This window comes from Patagioenas fasciata, chromosome 1 (assembly GCF_037038585.1).
Source record: "Patagioenas fasciata isolate bPatFas1 chromosome 1, bPatFas1.hap1, whole genome shotgun sequence".
Taxonomy (NCBI): domain Eukaryota; kingdom Metazoa; phylum Chordata; class Aves; order Columbiformes; family Columbidae; genus Patagioenas; species Patagioenas fasciata.
The window spans coordinates 89062971-89077243 of NC_092520.1; the positions used below are offsets into that span (position 1 = coordinate 89062971).

Below are 14273 nucleotides of genomic sequence, written 5' to 3' on the forward strand. Positions count from 1 at the left end.
TGTTAATATATACTGGACATACCTATATATGGTTTGTTTGGTTTTTTTTGCAGGGTGCTTCGAAAAGATGGACCCAATTTGAAATCACTATCCATTTGAAATTAGGTTCATCATTTTGAAACACTCTGTATTACTTGTATTCTATCTATGGTTTTGCATATGAAATATAAGCTAAGAAGATTTTGACATGAAGATCATTGTGGCATCCCACTTCTTCAGTTTCCATTAAAATAGCTGTCAGAAATTTTATTTATAAATAAACTTTACTCGTTTTACTACAGTCTAACAAAATATAGCCAATGTTGCTGTTCTGATTATCAAAGAAATACTTATGATATTTTTCTTGTAATAGAACTGTATTACATCAGTGGTAAGGTATTTTTAAGATGTCGTTAGAAGCTGCTCAGATATACTATTAACTGTCACGATGAGTAACTTTCCTTGATTCATAAATTTAAAATGCCATTACACCGCCTGTATATTTAATCAAGAATCTCCCAGACTGGTATAAACTATTAATAAAAACAGCTTTGAAGGTCACCGAGTAGTCCATCGTCTGCTGGTTAGCGGGCGTGCCGTGCGACTGGCGAGATTTTGTCCAGTGGAGCTGCACAGGCACCAGGAGTCACTGTGACCGTGTTTTAAGTCCGCCACTTAAAACAGTGACCCATCGCGCTCTTTTCACCCACAACATCTACACTGTTGTTTCGTGATTTCACCCTGTCATTGCTACTACCACCCCGGGTGAATTTAACTTCTGGAAATGTATCAACAGAGACTATGGTCCTCTCCGAGAAGTTTAAGCTTTTCGTAATTTAAAGTTCATTCTGTTGCAACAAATGTCCTTGAGCTTGTGAAGATCTCACAGTTTGCAAATAAATAAAACGGAGCTGAGAGCTGCCGAACACGGCACGGCACGGCACAGCCCCGGAATGCGCAGGGACATCGCGTCGGCCCCACGGCGAGGATGAGGAGGATGAAGAGGAGAGCGATGCGCTCGGAGCTGGGGCGGAGCTGCCGCCCGCCAGGGTGGCCAAAGCGCAGCAGGCGCGGCTCCCTGCGCTTGGAGCCGGCGCGGCGCGGGGAGGCGCCCTCTCGGACAACATAAAAGTTTTTGGGGTGGCGGAAGAAGGGGGCGAAGGGGCTGCCGCACCTGCTGCGCGGCAGCGCCCCCGGCCCACCGGGCGCCGCCCCGTTCCCCCGGGCCGAGCCGAGGCCGAACCGGGCCGCCCCCCCACCACCGGCCGCGCCCCACGCCCCGCCGGCGTCGCCCGGCCGTTATTAGCCGCTGCCGCCGGTGGGGAGCGGCCGTTGCCGGGAAGATGGCGAGTCGCAGTCTCCGTCTGCTGCTCCTCGGTTACTTGGGGCTCTTGAGCTGTAAGTGGCCGCGTCCATTCCCCGCGGAGCAGGCGTGGGGGCTATCGCGCACCGCTCCCTCCGTCAGCGCCCCGGCCGCCGGGGTGGCGGTTCCCCTAAAGTGTGGGTGGGTGTGTTGAAGGGGAGAAGGAGAGGGCTCGGGCCGAGGGGTCACCCGGCCGCCTCCCGGACTCTGCCCGCCGAGAGCTGCGCCCGCCTCCGCGGCAGCGCTGCCCAGCCCAGGGAGCCTGCGGGCAGGGCGAGGGGACCGCGGCGGGATGTCCTCTCCCCTCCTTCGCCCTCGGAGCGAGAGGAGCCAAGTCTTGTCTCCAACAGCGAAATAAAAGCGAACGCCTCGTTCGCTGCAGCCGGGGGAGTGCGCGCTGATTATTTCCATGTGTCTCTTGTTTTTGCTCAGATGTAACCTGTTTAAGCCGGCCCTGTTTCAGCACAAGCTAGTGGGTTTCTGCAGTGATGCAAACTTTAGGATGCAGGCTGCGTAGTTTGCTTTTTTAATGGCCTCTACAAGATGAATGAGAAAGAGATGGAAGCATGTTTTTTGGTGCCAATGCTGCATGTTGCAGCTTCAGAACAGACTTATGTTTCTAATGTTTTTGTGGTTTTATTGTCTAACTCATTAAAAAATAGAAGGGGGGAGGGCGGAGAAGATGTTAAAATAAGTTGACATAAGTTGCCCCATCCAGAGAGCACACTGAAATAAGAAAAAAAAAATGCAGCGTGAGCAATATGCAGAAACAACTTTACAACCTATAAAGTCATAAAACTTTACAACTCACAAGATTATAAAGCAGGTATGTTTATTTTGACGTCGGGTGCAAGAGGGATCGTTCCACCATTCATGTGCAACTTCTAACAATATGAGGTGTGTTTAAATACAGTAAGGTGTTACATATTCATAATAACCCCAGGAATGCCTATACATATCCATAATCTTTCCCCGCTTCTTATTAAAATGAGTCCGAGGTAATCATTTCCATAGTCTCCTCCTTGACCCCTCCCTGTTACGCCTGTGCAGTGCCATCTGGTGGTCTTGAGGAGGGGTCTTTGGATGAAGGCTCCTTCAGCTTTGTCACAGTGAGCTTTTTACCTTTGGCTCTATGTTGAATCGACTGGAACCCAAGCTGCCAAGTCGATTGAAACCAGACTGCTTCCTCCCTTTTGCTGTAAATCTTCATTATCTCATTCTTCTCAAGTTTACAGCTAGGTGCTGCAAAACTTCTTGTCTCGGCATTCAGCGAGGTTCTGTTTTTTCTTAGCATAATTGGTTACACAAAGCTCTAAAATAGGCACCCTTAAAGCATTAGTTAGTTCCCTCTATCATGAGGCCACATACCTGTGAAGAAACAATGAATTAATATACAGTGTTAACAGTGCCATATGATAATGCTGTCACTTTCAGATCATGTCTTACTGTGCTCCTGTTGTATGCTTCTTGTGTCTTGCTGGTATTTTAGGGAAAGAAGCTGTACATAGAAACTGTGAAAAGAATCAGGTAGCACAGTCTTGCAATGAAGTGACCACCAGGAACCACAGTGGAATGGGTTCCCACTCTGTTGTGGATGTGGGGCATCCACAGTGCTGATGGTGGATATGTTTTGTATTTTACCTTTCATTCCTCCTTACCTAACAGAAACATGTGTGTGTAAACTCATTTTTTTGCAGAGGAGGGATGAATCCTGTCAAGGACAGATTTGAAGAGATATGTGTCTGTTAGGTCTTTGGTTTGATGGCAGTTTTTCTCTTTGCTTCTATGAAACCTTATGGAAATCTTGGGCTGTTAGATGGGCAGATAGTACAGATTTTTCTCTTTCATATAGTAAATAAAAATGGTTTTTTTGTTGTTGTTTTTTGTTTGTTTGCTTGTTTTTTGTTAGCTGCATGGGTATATCTGAGCTGCTGTGGGGTCTTTTTGGTGACAGGTTTCAGTGTCTTCAGGCTGCTCAGCTTTCTGGTTAGTTGTGTCTGTTGGCAATGTGGGTTTTGACCAGTGAGAAAAAGACAGAGGGTGGTTTGGAAGCAGTACAGTGGATCAAAGTCTGGTGACTACATTGTGGTCAGACTTACATTTTTTATTTTATTTTTTTCCTTCTTCCTGTCCCACTTCCTAAGAAACACCAGGTGGAGTGAAAGTTTACCAGCAAGGTACTGATAAGAAGTCGTCACATGAAGAAAGTGACTGTAGGTGGGAGTGCAAATGCAGATTGTTTGTGTGAGCCAGAGGAAGTCCAGGCAGAAATCCAGGCAGTTGGGAGTCTGCTGCTGCTCCTGTAGCTGGAGTATATTCATGTGAACAATAAGACTGAGTCAGACGTATGGGTTGAGTGGCCTCTTATGTGGGACTGGGGCCCAATGTGCCATGAAGAATGGGTGGACACTAATGAGGGAAAGAAAGCAGTGGGTGATACTTGAAGCATGTGAACATTATATTACGGAGCAGGTCTAGAGAACTTGCTTGATAGTTTAACTGCAAAAGTTAGTAGCTGTATAAGCCCGTCAAAGGATGTCAGCATAGCCATAGCAGTGCTGAGGTAGATGAGGTTTGGATTGCTTTTCAGTAAGAACCTACTAAGAAATATTGACCTGCAGCAATAGTGGTTTCTGTGAGCTAAAGCTTCACTTTCACCTTTAATTCAGGGGAAAGCAAGGGAACTGGAGGTCTTCAGTCATATTCTCTGTCAGCATGAGCTCCTGAAACATGTTATTTGAGAAGTTTTAAAAGGTGCCACAGAGGAGGACTTGTGAGCTCTATTGAGGAGGCAGTTAGAAAATGTACAGAAATGATTGTTAATCATTTGTGACTACTCTGGAAGAGGTGGTATGTACATTAGAAATTAGACTTTAGCTGGTTATGCTGGAAGCAAATCCAGTACAATGTGTTTGTCAGAGGACAATGCAGAGGCAATAAATAGTTGCCTGTTTGATGGAACTCACTGAGGTAGTTTGAACAGTAAAAAAGGTGAGAGTTTGTTTGTTTATTTTTGGCTTTTAAAAAACTGCTCCTTAAGGCTCAGGAATCTTTCAACCAGATACAGAGGTTCTAGACCAAAAAAGCCTCTTGCATCTTCCCCACACCCACAAAAAGAGATCATAAAGCAGGACTGAGTTGGCTGTAGGAAATGGCAATGCAAGTCTTTAAACTATGCTTTCCTGATTATGTGTGATGTACAACTGGTGTACTCAAAATTGGGAATAGTGTCAATCCCTAGTCTTTTGTTGAAGCTTCTTCATTTGCTGGATTAACTTGATAGAGACTTACTCTGATTTCTAAATTAGAGTCCATATTCAGGTGAGATGGGAAATTTCTAAGACCGCATAATTCTCTAGTAATGTCTGTACAACATAATACTGTAAACCACCCTACTTATTTTTTGGAGAGGAACTGGGGGGAAGAGACATCAAAGGAAGGTTCTTTCTCTTGCTGTTTCAGTTGAGGTGCAGTATTCTTTTGCTATAGGCCACTAGTGGTCTACTAACCTGCACATACTCTTAGACATCATAACATAGGCTGAGATGACAGTAAGCTTCTTAAATATAAATGGACAAATGAAAATTAACTACAGAAAATCAATGCTTGTTTATAATGTTCAGCCTAACTTTTTTGTTTATGACTGTGGTGACACTGCATGAGATGCCTGAATGCTTTTAAAATTGATAAAAATTGAGGACTTGGTTGGAAGACCTTCCTGTCTTTAAAAGGGAGACATGTTCCTCTCTCTATGTTACAACCTTCACAATTTCAGCTTCTTGGTTAGATCCTCAGGGCTCAGAAAAAACTTTGGCTGTGTGTTGTTGGCATGTTTCTTGGAAATCATAGCCTTTGCTGTGTTTGAGCAAGTCGCACTATTTCCCTTAAACCTGAGCATGCTACTTGGAAGGGGCTTTTCCTTAGTTCAGGTTACTGGCCCTGCAGCCTGCTATTGGATGTGCAAATTAAGAATGAGGGTGACTATCTTATCCCACTGAATACAGGAGACAGGAAATGTATCTGAAAGTGTCATGTCAAGACAACTGAAATTCCTCATTTTCTTCTGTTTAAGGTGGACGTATGCAAGTAGAGGACTTGCTTTTGCTGTCGCTTGGCCTCCGAGGTCCTCTTTTCTCAGCTTTAATGATGCAATAATTCTTTGTTCATGTCATAGGACATGTATTTCTGGTAATTAGGAATAGCATAGGGTATCTGGCATTAATAATGAGAGTTAAAACTACCACTGTGATTAGCAGATCTAATTGAGCCTGGATGAGGTCTTCTCATTGGCTATTTAGCTGAATTACACAAAGATATTTTTCCAATTGTTTCCTGTATTATACCTAGATTTCCTACTGCAGACTGCTTTGGCAGCAGCATGGTAGCTGCCAGGTTCTGCTGCAGAAACTGGCTGACGACATCACAAATGTAAGAACTCACAAGTAGTTGAACTTTGACTTCACCTCTACTTGTTAGCTGACTGACTTCACAAAACACGTGGGATCATCTTTTGTGACTTAGAGCTACCAAACCGATCTGCATCCACTGATTAACCCAACTGTTATTGGTGGTGTGTGCAGAACCCTTTTTAAAGAAGTGAGCTAAAAATGTTAGAGAAGGCTTTGTGCCCTGAGTGCTTTAGTTTCTTCTCAAGTGCTGGTGGTCACAAGAGAGAAGTACTCTTCTTATGTATGGGAGAATATTCTTGTAAAATAGATATTAAAAAAAAAATCCAGTTTTCTCATAATTTTGCATAAGTAAAGAATAGTGATATTTCTTCATTGAAGATGGATGGTGACATGCATGTGAATCTTCTGCAGCAGCAATAAGCAAGCTTCCCTTGTTGTGCTGGGGTGTGTAGGTTTGGGTTGTCAGTGCTTTTGGAGGGGCAAAAAGGACTAGTAATTTAATTCTGAAATTGGGATTTAAAAGTTTACATATGGTGTGATCTACTTAGTCCATCAACACTCAAAATGTCATCTTTCTGTTGGAGTGCTTCTGAAGACAGTTTATCATCAGTTCCTTGCAGTTGGCAATCCCTTTTAGGAGTACTTTTCTCAAAGTAAGGCTTGATGTTGTACTTTCTCTTAGCAATGTTAGAGGTGACTCCAGTGTAAATGCTTATGTAAAGTAAGATTCCTAAGAAATGTTCACACAGCCAGAAGTGTCCACATCACAGTATAAATATACTATATATCAAAACAATTGAAGCACAAGCTAGACATTTGTATTTTTCATTGCAGACTATTTGCCAGGGCCATATGGAATGGGTAAATTAAGGTTCCCTTGAAATTATACAATGATCTCAAACAACAACAAAAATTCTTAAAATAGTGTCCCTGTGGATGTATACAATGAACTATCTTATTGCTGTCTTTTTGTGTTTGGCTTGTTGGGGTTTTTCTTCTCCAGTGTGATAACTTTGTGGCACTATTGCGTGTATGTGGGAAAACAGATGGTTTACAAGTTATAACTTTCTAGTTTAGTGACTAATTTATGATGAGGTGAGCACTTTAATGGAAACTGAGGGAAGTATTATGTGGAAGGTGAAAGGCAATTCATTTACCAATAATTAATTCTGTTCTGGTTAGCTCACTTTCCTCCTTCCCTCTCCCTACCCCCAATTTTGTAGTTAGCTTTGTTACAGTTTTGCTTTCTGGCATATCTTTTCCTATCCCCACTACTTTTCAAAGAACTATCAGTTCTAACAAAACTTTTCTGCAGAAAAGCCTGTCATGTCTTCCTCAGAGCTTTGTACATTATTGTCCTGTAATTCCACCACAGGAAGCTTAAAGCAAATATTATGGTGTCTTGTAATCAAGACAAATGATTTGTTTCATTTATCTAAATACGGTTGTGTTTTGGTTTTGTTTTAGAGAAATGAATATGTATTTCAGAGAATGAGACAGCAGATCAGGCTGGAGGAGTATTTGGATGATTGCCAGTGCTTGTGCTCACCTGTATTTCCAAAGCCACTCTTTTTTTCTGGAAGGCTCTGATGGGTTGTGTCACCTCTATGCTCACAGTATATCATTGAGCACTCAAGTGCTTATATAAAATGTCTTAAACCAGGCAGAAGGTGAGCTTGGCAGCTGAACATCTGGTCCTGTTCGCTTGTCAGTTTCTAACACGCACTGGGAGGTCCAGGAGCTTTTGGAGAAGGAAGGTGGGGAAAATAACAATTTCCAAACAACAGCTGTAGTTGTTGAACCACTACTGGGTCTGTAAACCTTCCTGCTTAATAGAAATTAAAGCAGGCATCCAGTTTCTCTCAAAGATTATTTGCGGGGGAAAACATGGTAGGAAAAATGGTAGTAAGCTTTTTTTGAGCGCTTGCTTTTTATGAGTTCAAAATTTAACAGTTTTCAGTAAGAGATAGGAAGATGAAACTTGTATTGAAATAGCTACAATTTGATTGTGGCTACTTGAAAAAGTAAGAAATGGTCAGACTTGAGGTGGAAAGAACAGATCCTACAGGTATGAAGTTTCAATAGATAATTCAAACAAAAGCTATGTAATTTTAACTTTTTAAGGGTTGAACATGCTCTCAAGCCCATCAAAATCACTGGATCAGACTCAAAGGGAAACAAAACATATTATTGTCTGGATGGAAAGTGATATATTATAGGGTTGTTTTGATACCAGATAATGTTAAATATGAGGGCTATCTTTGCTGTTCAAACCGCTAGTATAGTGCTTGGAGGTAATGATAGAACACACATTCTCGAGAAGTTACTTTTGCTCAAATTAATATAATAAACAAAAATTATTATGTATTGATTCTCAGTCTGCAGAAAGTGCCCAGTATGAGCTGGGAGAAGTTATTGGGGGGTGGTATTCTAAGGACTTGTATGTTGGCTAGAGCTGACTTAGAGTTGGAGAAGTCTTAGTGCTTGTCATACTGGTAAACATATAAGGAAATTATATAGAAACCGGAGTCTGAATACATATTATGTGAGTTTGACAGCAGTTTACCACTTGAATGTACAGACAGTACCTGTCTCTGGGAGGCCCTGGTTTGTAGCTGAAGCCTTCTAGTGGCTGTATTGAAAAATGAGTAAAAATACATAATCTATAATGATATCTGCGGAAGGCATAGGTGAGTTTAGGTGCATTCTATGGCTAGCTTTTGTGCTCCAGTACCCTTTCTGTTTTTATAAAATGGTCTTAGAAAGTAAATATTTGTTCTTCACCCTTTGACTGTTGGGACACTTAACTAATTTTTGTACCCATCTTCCAGTCTTTAAGCTAGTCAACCACAGAGGTGAAAAATTCTCTCTTAAACTCCTGGCTTGTTGTTTGTGGCTCTTGTTTTATGTACCCTTGTGCCAGATTGACTGGGATTATGGGGATGTGACAGGGCTTTGTTGTAGCTTTGACACCATTCAAGCTGGTGGTGGTGAGCTCTTCTGAAACTGGGATTCAAGCAAGCTGTTCCATGTATTTAATAACAAAGGGCTATATTTGTGTATTTGGGGAGGCTGCTTCCCTGCCTAGATACATAAAAATCTGAGAGAGCACAGTGGCTGGGGATGAGAAGTGTGGGGTTTGGTGTTCCAAGGCCTGTGGCGGGCTGCTGGCTGCAGCTCCAGCATCTCTGGCTGGAGGTGTCAGCTGGGACACTGAGCCACCAATCTCATGGTGCAGAGCTCTACTGGGTCTGATGCACTGGTGTTACAGTGTTGGGCTTGCCTGAGAGCCTGAACATTTTAAAAATGTAGATTGGGGGAAGGTCAGGCCCATGCTACATGAGAAGAGTGTGCGTCAATTAAGTTAACTCTTAACTTATGCAAGTTAATTCTAAGCAGAAATCTGTTTTCTGTAATAAATGTGACATGATTGAAAATTCTTTAAATGCTGCTGCTGCTACTGAGTTAAATGCATTTTAATGTGATGTCTCACCAATTAAGATGTTATATGCCAAGATGTGGAAAAGGGTATAAATTTTAGTAACTTCTAACAGATAAATGCATATATTTCATTGCTTGAGACACAGAAGATTATAACTAATCAGTGACTTATGCTGCACATAAACAACTCCAGTCTGTTTCAGGCATTTGCAGCTCCTAGCTGTAGGAATAATTAAGTAGAGGAGGGTTACCGCTAAAACCGAAGACATCACTGGTATCTGCTTAACACTGTTCAGAAACAAAAACACCTGATAAATGTTGCTGAGTTGAGTTGTGTGTTGTTGACTGGGGATTTTTTTGTCTGTCCATCTCGCCTGTTTTTCTTTAAAGAACAAGCATGTATCACAGGGTTCTTCTTGGAAGGTGGAGAAGGGGTGTCCCTAATTTTTTTTCCTTTTTTTTTCTTTCTCCTCTAATGTCTGCATAAAGTCCAATTAAAATATCATTAATAGCAGTGCTTAGATGTTGGAAGACTTTGTGCAGAAAGTCTTTAATCTTCCAGAAGACTTGGTAGCTTTCAATTTAAATGTCAGTAAATACTTTTATGTGGAAGGTAAATTATTTTTAGTCAGTATTTGAGAATCCTTTGTGTCTTGCAGTGAATGCTGTCGTTGCCTTCTGTTTACCAACATAATGGTCCTCCCTAGTGTAATGTGATTCACTGATACACAAGAATGTCATAATCATTTGAGAGGCTCCTGAAAGGAAAATAAATATTTCAATATTGGAATAGAGCAGTACAGCATCTGCAAATGTAAAAGAGAGGAAGGGTTGGGACAACCAGGTAGAAAGGGCTCATAAGATTTTTAAAATTATGCTGTTGTAGTATCGGAGTGACTAATGACACAAGCAAATTCAGACACTTCAGATTCACTGGTAACATCAAGGTCGGTGCCATGGAGAGGAGGTAAAGAGAAGTAAGCAGAAGTGGCTATAGTGGAAGTCTGCTGAGTCATCAAGAAGTGACCCCTTGGGCTGTGTTAGTGTGTGGTTTTCCTGCTTGCCATGCAATTTAAGATGCCTTCACATAATTCCATTTGTAAGTCAATTGCTTTATTTATTTATTTATTTTTCTTTTGTGAACAAGACTTAAATCCTGGACATCAACTACTGCTGTTTGAATAAAGTGACACAGGAGTCTTCTGAAATGTATTAGGCATAAAAAGTAAATAGGATTCTGTTCTTTCTGTGTGTTTGGTGTTGTTGAAATGATGGCTCAGGGATACTTCCAAAAGTTAATGTACTTACAGCATTCTTTCTTTGGTGCCTTTCAATAAATAAAGTTTTGGGGGATAAAAGTCATCTGGGGAACTGTTGATCAACAGAGAATCAGCACTGTATGTAGAGAGATTAACTAAAAACTTGTTTTCAGCTCTACTTTTCCCCTGTCACTGCATACTCTCTTTCTTATTTCATTCATGTTCCAGTTGTATCTCTAGCCAAGTCCTCAAGGCTGTAACAATCCACACACAGTTGCTGATTTTTTTGGGGAGAGAAGAATGAAGTGGTGTCTCTTTGTAAGCATTTGAACTTACTTACAGTTTATTCAATTATTTTGAAGGCTATGTAAACAGAGAAAGAGGAGGGGGATAGCCAGTTGTTGTATGTACAGACTTTCAGGTGCAGAACATTTTTCTTTACTTAAACTTAGTGTCTTCCATGGAACATCAGAGCTACACAGTTTGGTTTTTTTTCTTACCTTTTAAAGCTAGCCTCCAGTCCAACAAAAAAAGTCACAGAAAACCTATATTTTCTTATGAAAATGTCATGAAACTTTAAGACATAATTTGTCTTCTATTAAAACAATAGAACCTAAAAGAAGAGACAAGATCTACTGAATGAAAAAACTGTTTTATACCTCACTTTGGAAAGCTGGGAATAAGTCAGTATTTAGGATCAGCCTAGCATTTGGTAAACTCTGAACACAACTGGTTTTAATGTCTTATAATATTTTGAGGGGGCAAAGTTGAAGTTGGATCTCATTGGCATCTTTAACAATTGACTGTATATGTGTGTGTATGCTTCCTCCCACCCCCAAAGCAAAAGAGCAGCTTGAAGGTAGGACAGGATGGGCAAGGAACGGAGCTGCTCTTTATTACTGAAGTAGTGCTGTACTTATGGATTCCAGCAGAAATTAGATGTTACAAGCAATTAAGGAAATAGTGGGAAGGGGTAAGGAGGAATTTGCCCTTTTGAAGCTTTCAGCAGAACCGTTGAACTTTTACATAGTTGGTGATGAGTACCTCTTCTAGAAGAGAAATGCTGGTAGCAATCTATTATTCAACAGGCCATCTGGTTCTCCTGATTTCTTGGCCACTCATAGCTCTGCTGATGCTGTACCATGCAGACTCAGTGAAGAAGCTCAATCCTGCAAAAACAGTGGGAATAAATATGCAAATATTCTCAAATCCTTTTCTCACTAAAATACATTTTTCTGTGAATTTAGACCTGAACTCTGAAACCTTTGTGTCTGAGTTACACGTGATCACTGTGCTTATGCTGATTTGCATTTTCTTGTATAATCTGTTCGCCAGCATAGTCCTTGGCCTGTTCCTCAGCCACCTTTCTGAAAGAGAGATCCTTAAACCGAAATTAGTTGGCCTGAGTTTAAGAAGCATAAGCACCTTTAAAGTGGTATTATTTAGCCTTATTTCTAAAGGAAACTTCAGTTTAAGCAATAATAGCATTACACAGGTTTCTACAGCATCAATATCTCATGGTTGTAAAAGGAGTATGGACAGAAGTGGGCAAAGCAGATGGCAAACTAGTAGTTTAAAGTAGTGGTTATGCCTATCTGGGAGTCATGTTTTCATGAAAAGTGTTGATCTATTATCTGTTGACTCTAACAAGTATTTTAGAAATATAACACAAGTGTCTTGATGATATTCCATTTTTTGTGTGCTGTAGAGTATTCCAGATGTAACCATTTTAACCACCAGACTTTAAAGCACTAAGTTGCACTTAAGAAAGAGACCCAGGAGGCTGAATCCTTTGTCAGATATGGTGGGTTTTTTTGTTTGTTTGTTTTTTTTAAAGGCACCTAATGGCTTAAAAAAGTAAAAAATTCCTGCCTCCGCATGTTCCTGGTACTATTTCTGTCTCTGAACTGTGACTAGATTGACTCTTTAATACTGACAAGACTATTTGTCTTCCATACAAATCTATCTCCTGGATTATTTTTTGTTGTAGTTTCACAGCATTACGGAATTGCTGACATTTTTGCTTGTTTCATATCTGTGACAGTGAAACAGCTGGTACTTCTGTAGTTTAAGTACCTGCAGACAAGATAAACAAATCCTGTTACATAAAACAGCAAACCAGTGAATTCTGAATGTTAGCTCACATACTGAGCTTTCCCTTCTCATGCAAAGCAGCAGAGTTTCATTAGCAAACCTTACCCAAATATTCTTGAGGATGTGGCTCCTAACACAACTCTTCTGCTGAAAAGCTGTGATGATCACCAAGTTAACATTTATGCTTGATTTAAAAATAAATAAAGCACAGAATTACTCTTATGTTTATTCCTGTTTCCTGTGTAACTTTCCAGTGTTGTTCTTGTAATGTTTTCTGATCTGAATACCCATGAGTTGTTTTGCTTGTTTAGCTTTTAATGTGATGAAGACTGCAGCGGGTTTGTTTTTTGTTGTGTTATTTGCTTTGGGTTGTGGGGGTTTTTTTTGCCCTCTTCATCCCCTTTAAGGAAAACTTGGCACCTATTATACTGTGACCTATTGTTCCTAGCTCTACCTTCCGGAGGATTTCTTCTAATCACCCTTCTCCTTTAACTGTGCAAAACATCTTCTGTTTGTTCTAGCTCCTTTTGATACTATCAGGCTTAACTGAATTGAAGGAGTAGCTTCAGTCTTTTTCAAATGTGCTGGAAGGTGGTTCTATAAAATTTTATATTAAAGAACTAAATTGTCTGTTAAAGGCCTGTAGAATTTAGGCTAAATATATATATTCCTACTGTAAACTATGATGTTGATTGAAAGTAATAGTCATCAAACATGACTGTTAGCTGCTTCTGGCAGGAAGAGACAATTGAGCAAACTTGGCAGTGTAAGAGATCATGTGTGAATGAAAATGGGATGAGCTAATTTGGCAATTGTATTTGGATTATTAGGAAGGGTTCACCAAATTATTTCGTCCAGGAGAGAAGTGGTTATTGTATTCCTATCTCATATTAGCAAAGAATCTGGTCTGTAGCCTGGAGGAAAAAAGTTAAAGACTGAATTCTGTGCTGTTTCTCATTAGCAGGATGCAGTCCTAAAATTTTGGTTTGAGTGAAATTTGCTCAAATGAAAACATCGCCACCACCCCCAGTTACTGGAAACATCTCCTCAGAAATCACGAATTCACAAAGCATTGCACAAAGCTCTTGCTGAGTATTTGTATTTAAAGAGCATCCTACTGTTTTTGGAAAGGCTCTAACTTTTTTTTTTGGTAATGGACATGCTAGCTAGAATGAAGTCATGTCCCAAAGTCAGCAAAAACTGAATGGAAGAAAGCCTGTGTAAAGCCCTTTCTTAAAAACATACCACAAGGAGCTATTCTTACATCTGTTGCATATTAATATAAAGTGTATTATAGGTCAATATTTGCTTCTGAGAGAACGTGTTGTGGTTTTTTTTTTTAATTAATGTGTTTCAGATATATCATCCCCTCAGTGGGGGTCATAAGGTGACAATGCTGACTTGGCTTTATTATACTTTGCCAAAAATGGACATTTGGGCATGGTTGGTCCAATTAGCTATCTTACCTGCTGCTTAAGATATGTTTGCAATGCACAGTTATGGTTACTTAGCTATTCCTATGCCTTTAGAAGCCAGAACTTAATGCATACTTATAGGTTACTCATCCTCTGCAGTGAAATTGCTTTGTAGAAGTGTTGAGGAGACCTACTGAGGAAAAACTGCTATAAACTTGAGAATGGACTGAGGATGCATAGGAAATTTGGTTCCAGCTGAAATGAAGAAGAGACTTTCCTTTGCTATAACAATGTATTTACTTAGAATGATTTA

At 40.5% G+C, this 14273-nt stretch overlaps 1 protein-coding gene across 4 annotated transcripts in view; it reads left to right on the forward strand.

Moving 5' to 3' along the window:
• Positions 1-1015: 1015 nt before the first annotated feature.
• The window catches only part of JAM2 (junctional adhesion molecule 2), a 37330-nt gene continuing 24072 nt past the window's right edge, over positions 1016-14273 (forward strand). For 2 of the 4 annotated variants that reach the window (XM_071810140.1, XM_071810151.1), the window contains exon 1: positions 1016-1377. In XM_071810140.1, the coding sequence (XP_071666241.1) occupies positions 1323-1377 (55 nt within the window). In that variant the 5' untranslated portion in view covers positions 1016-1322. The remainder of the gene's footprint in view (positions 1378-14273) is intronic. The other 2 variants (XM_071810162.1, XM_065862662.2) reach the window with 2 other exon arrangements.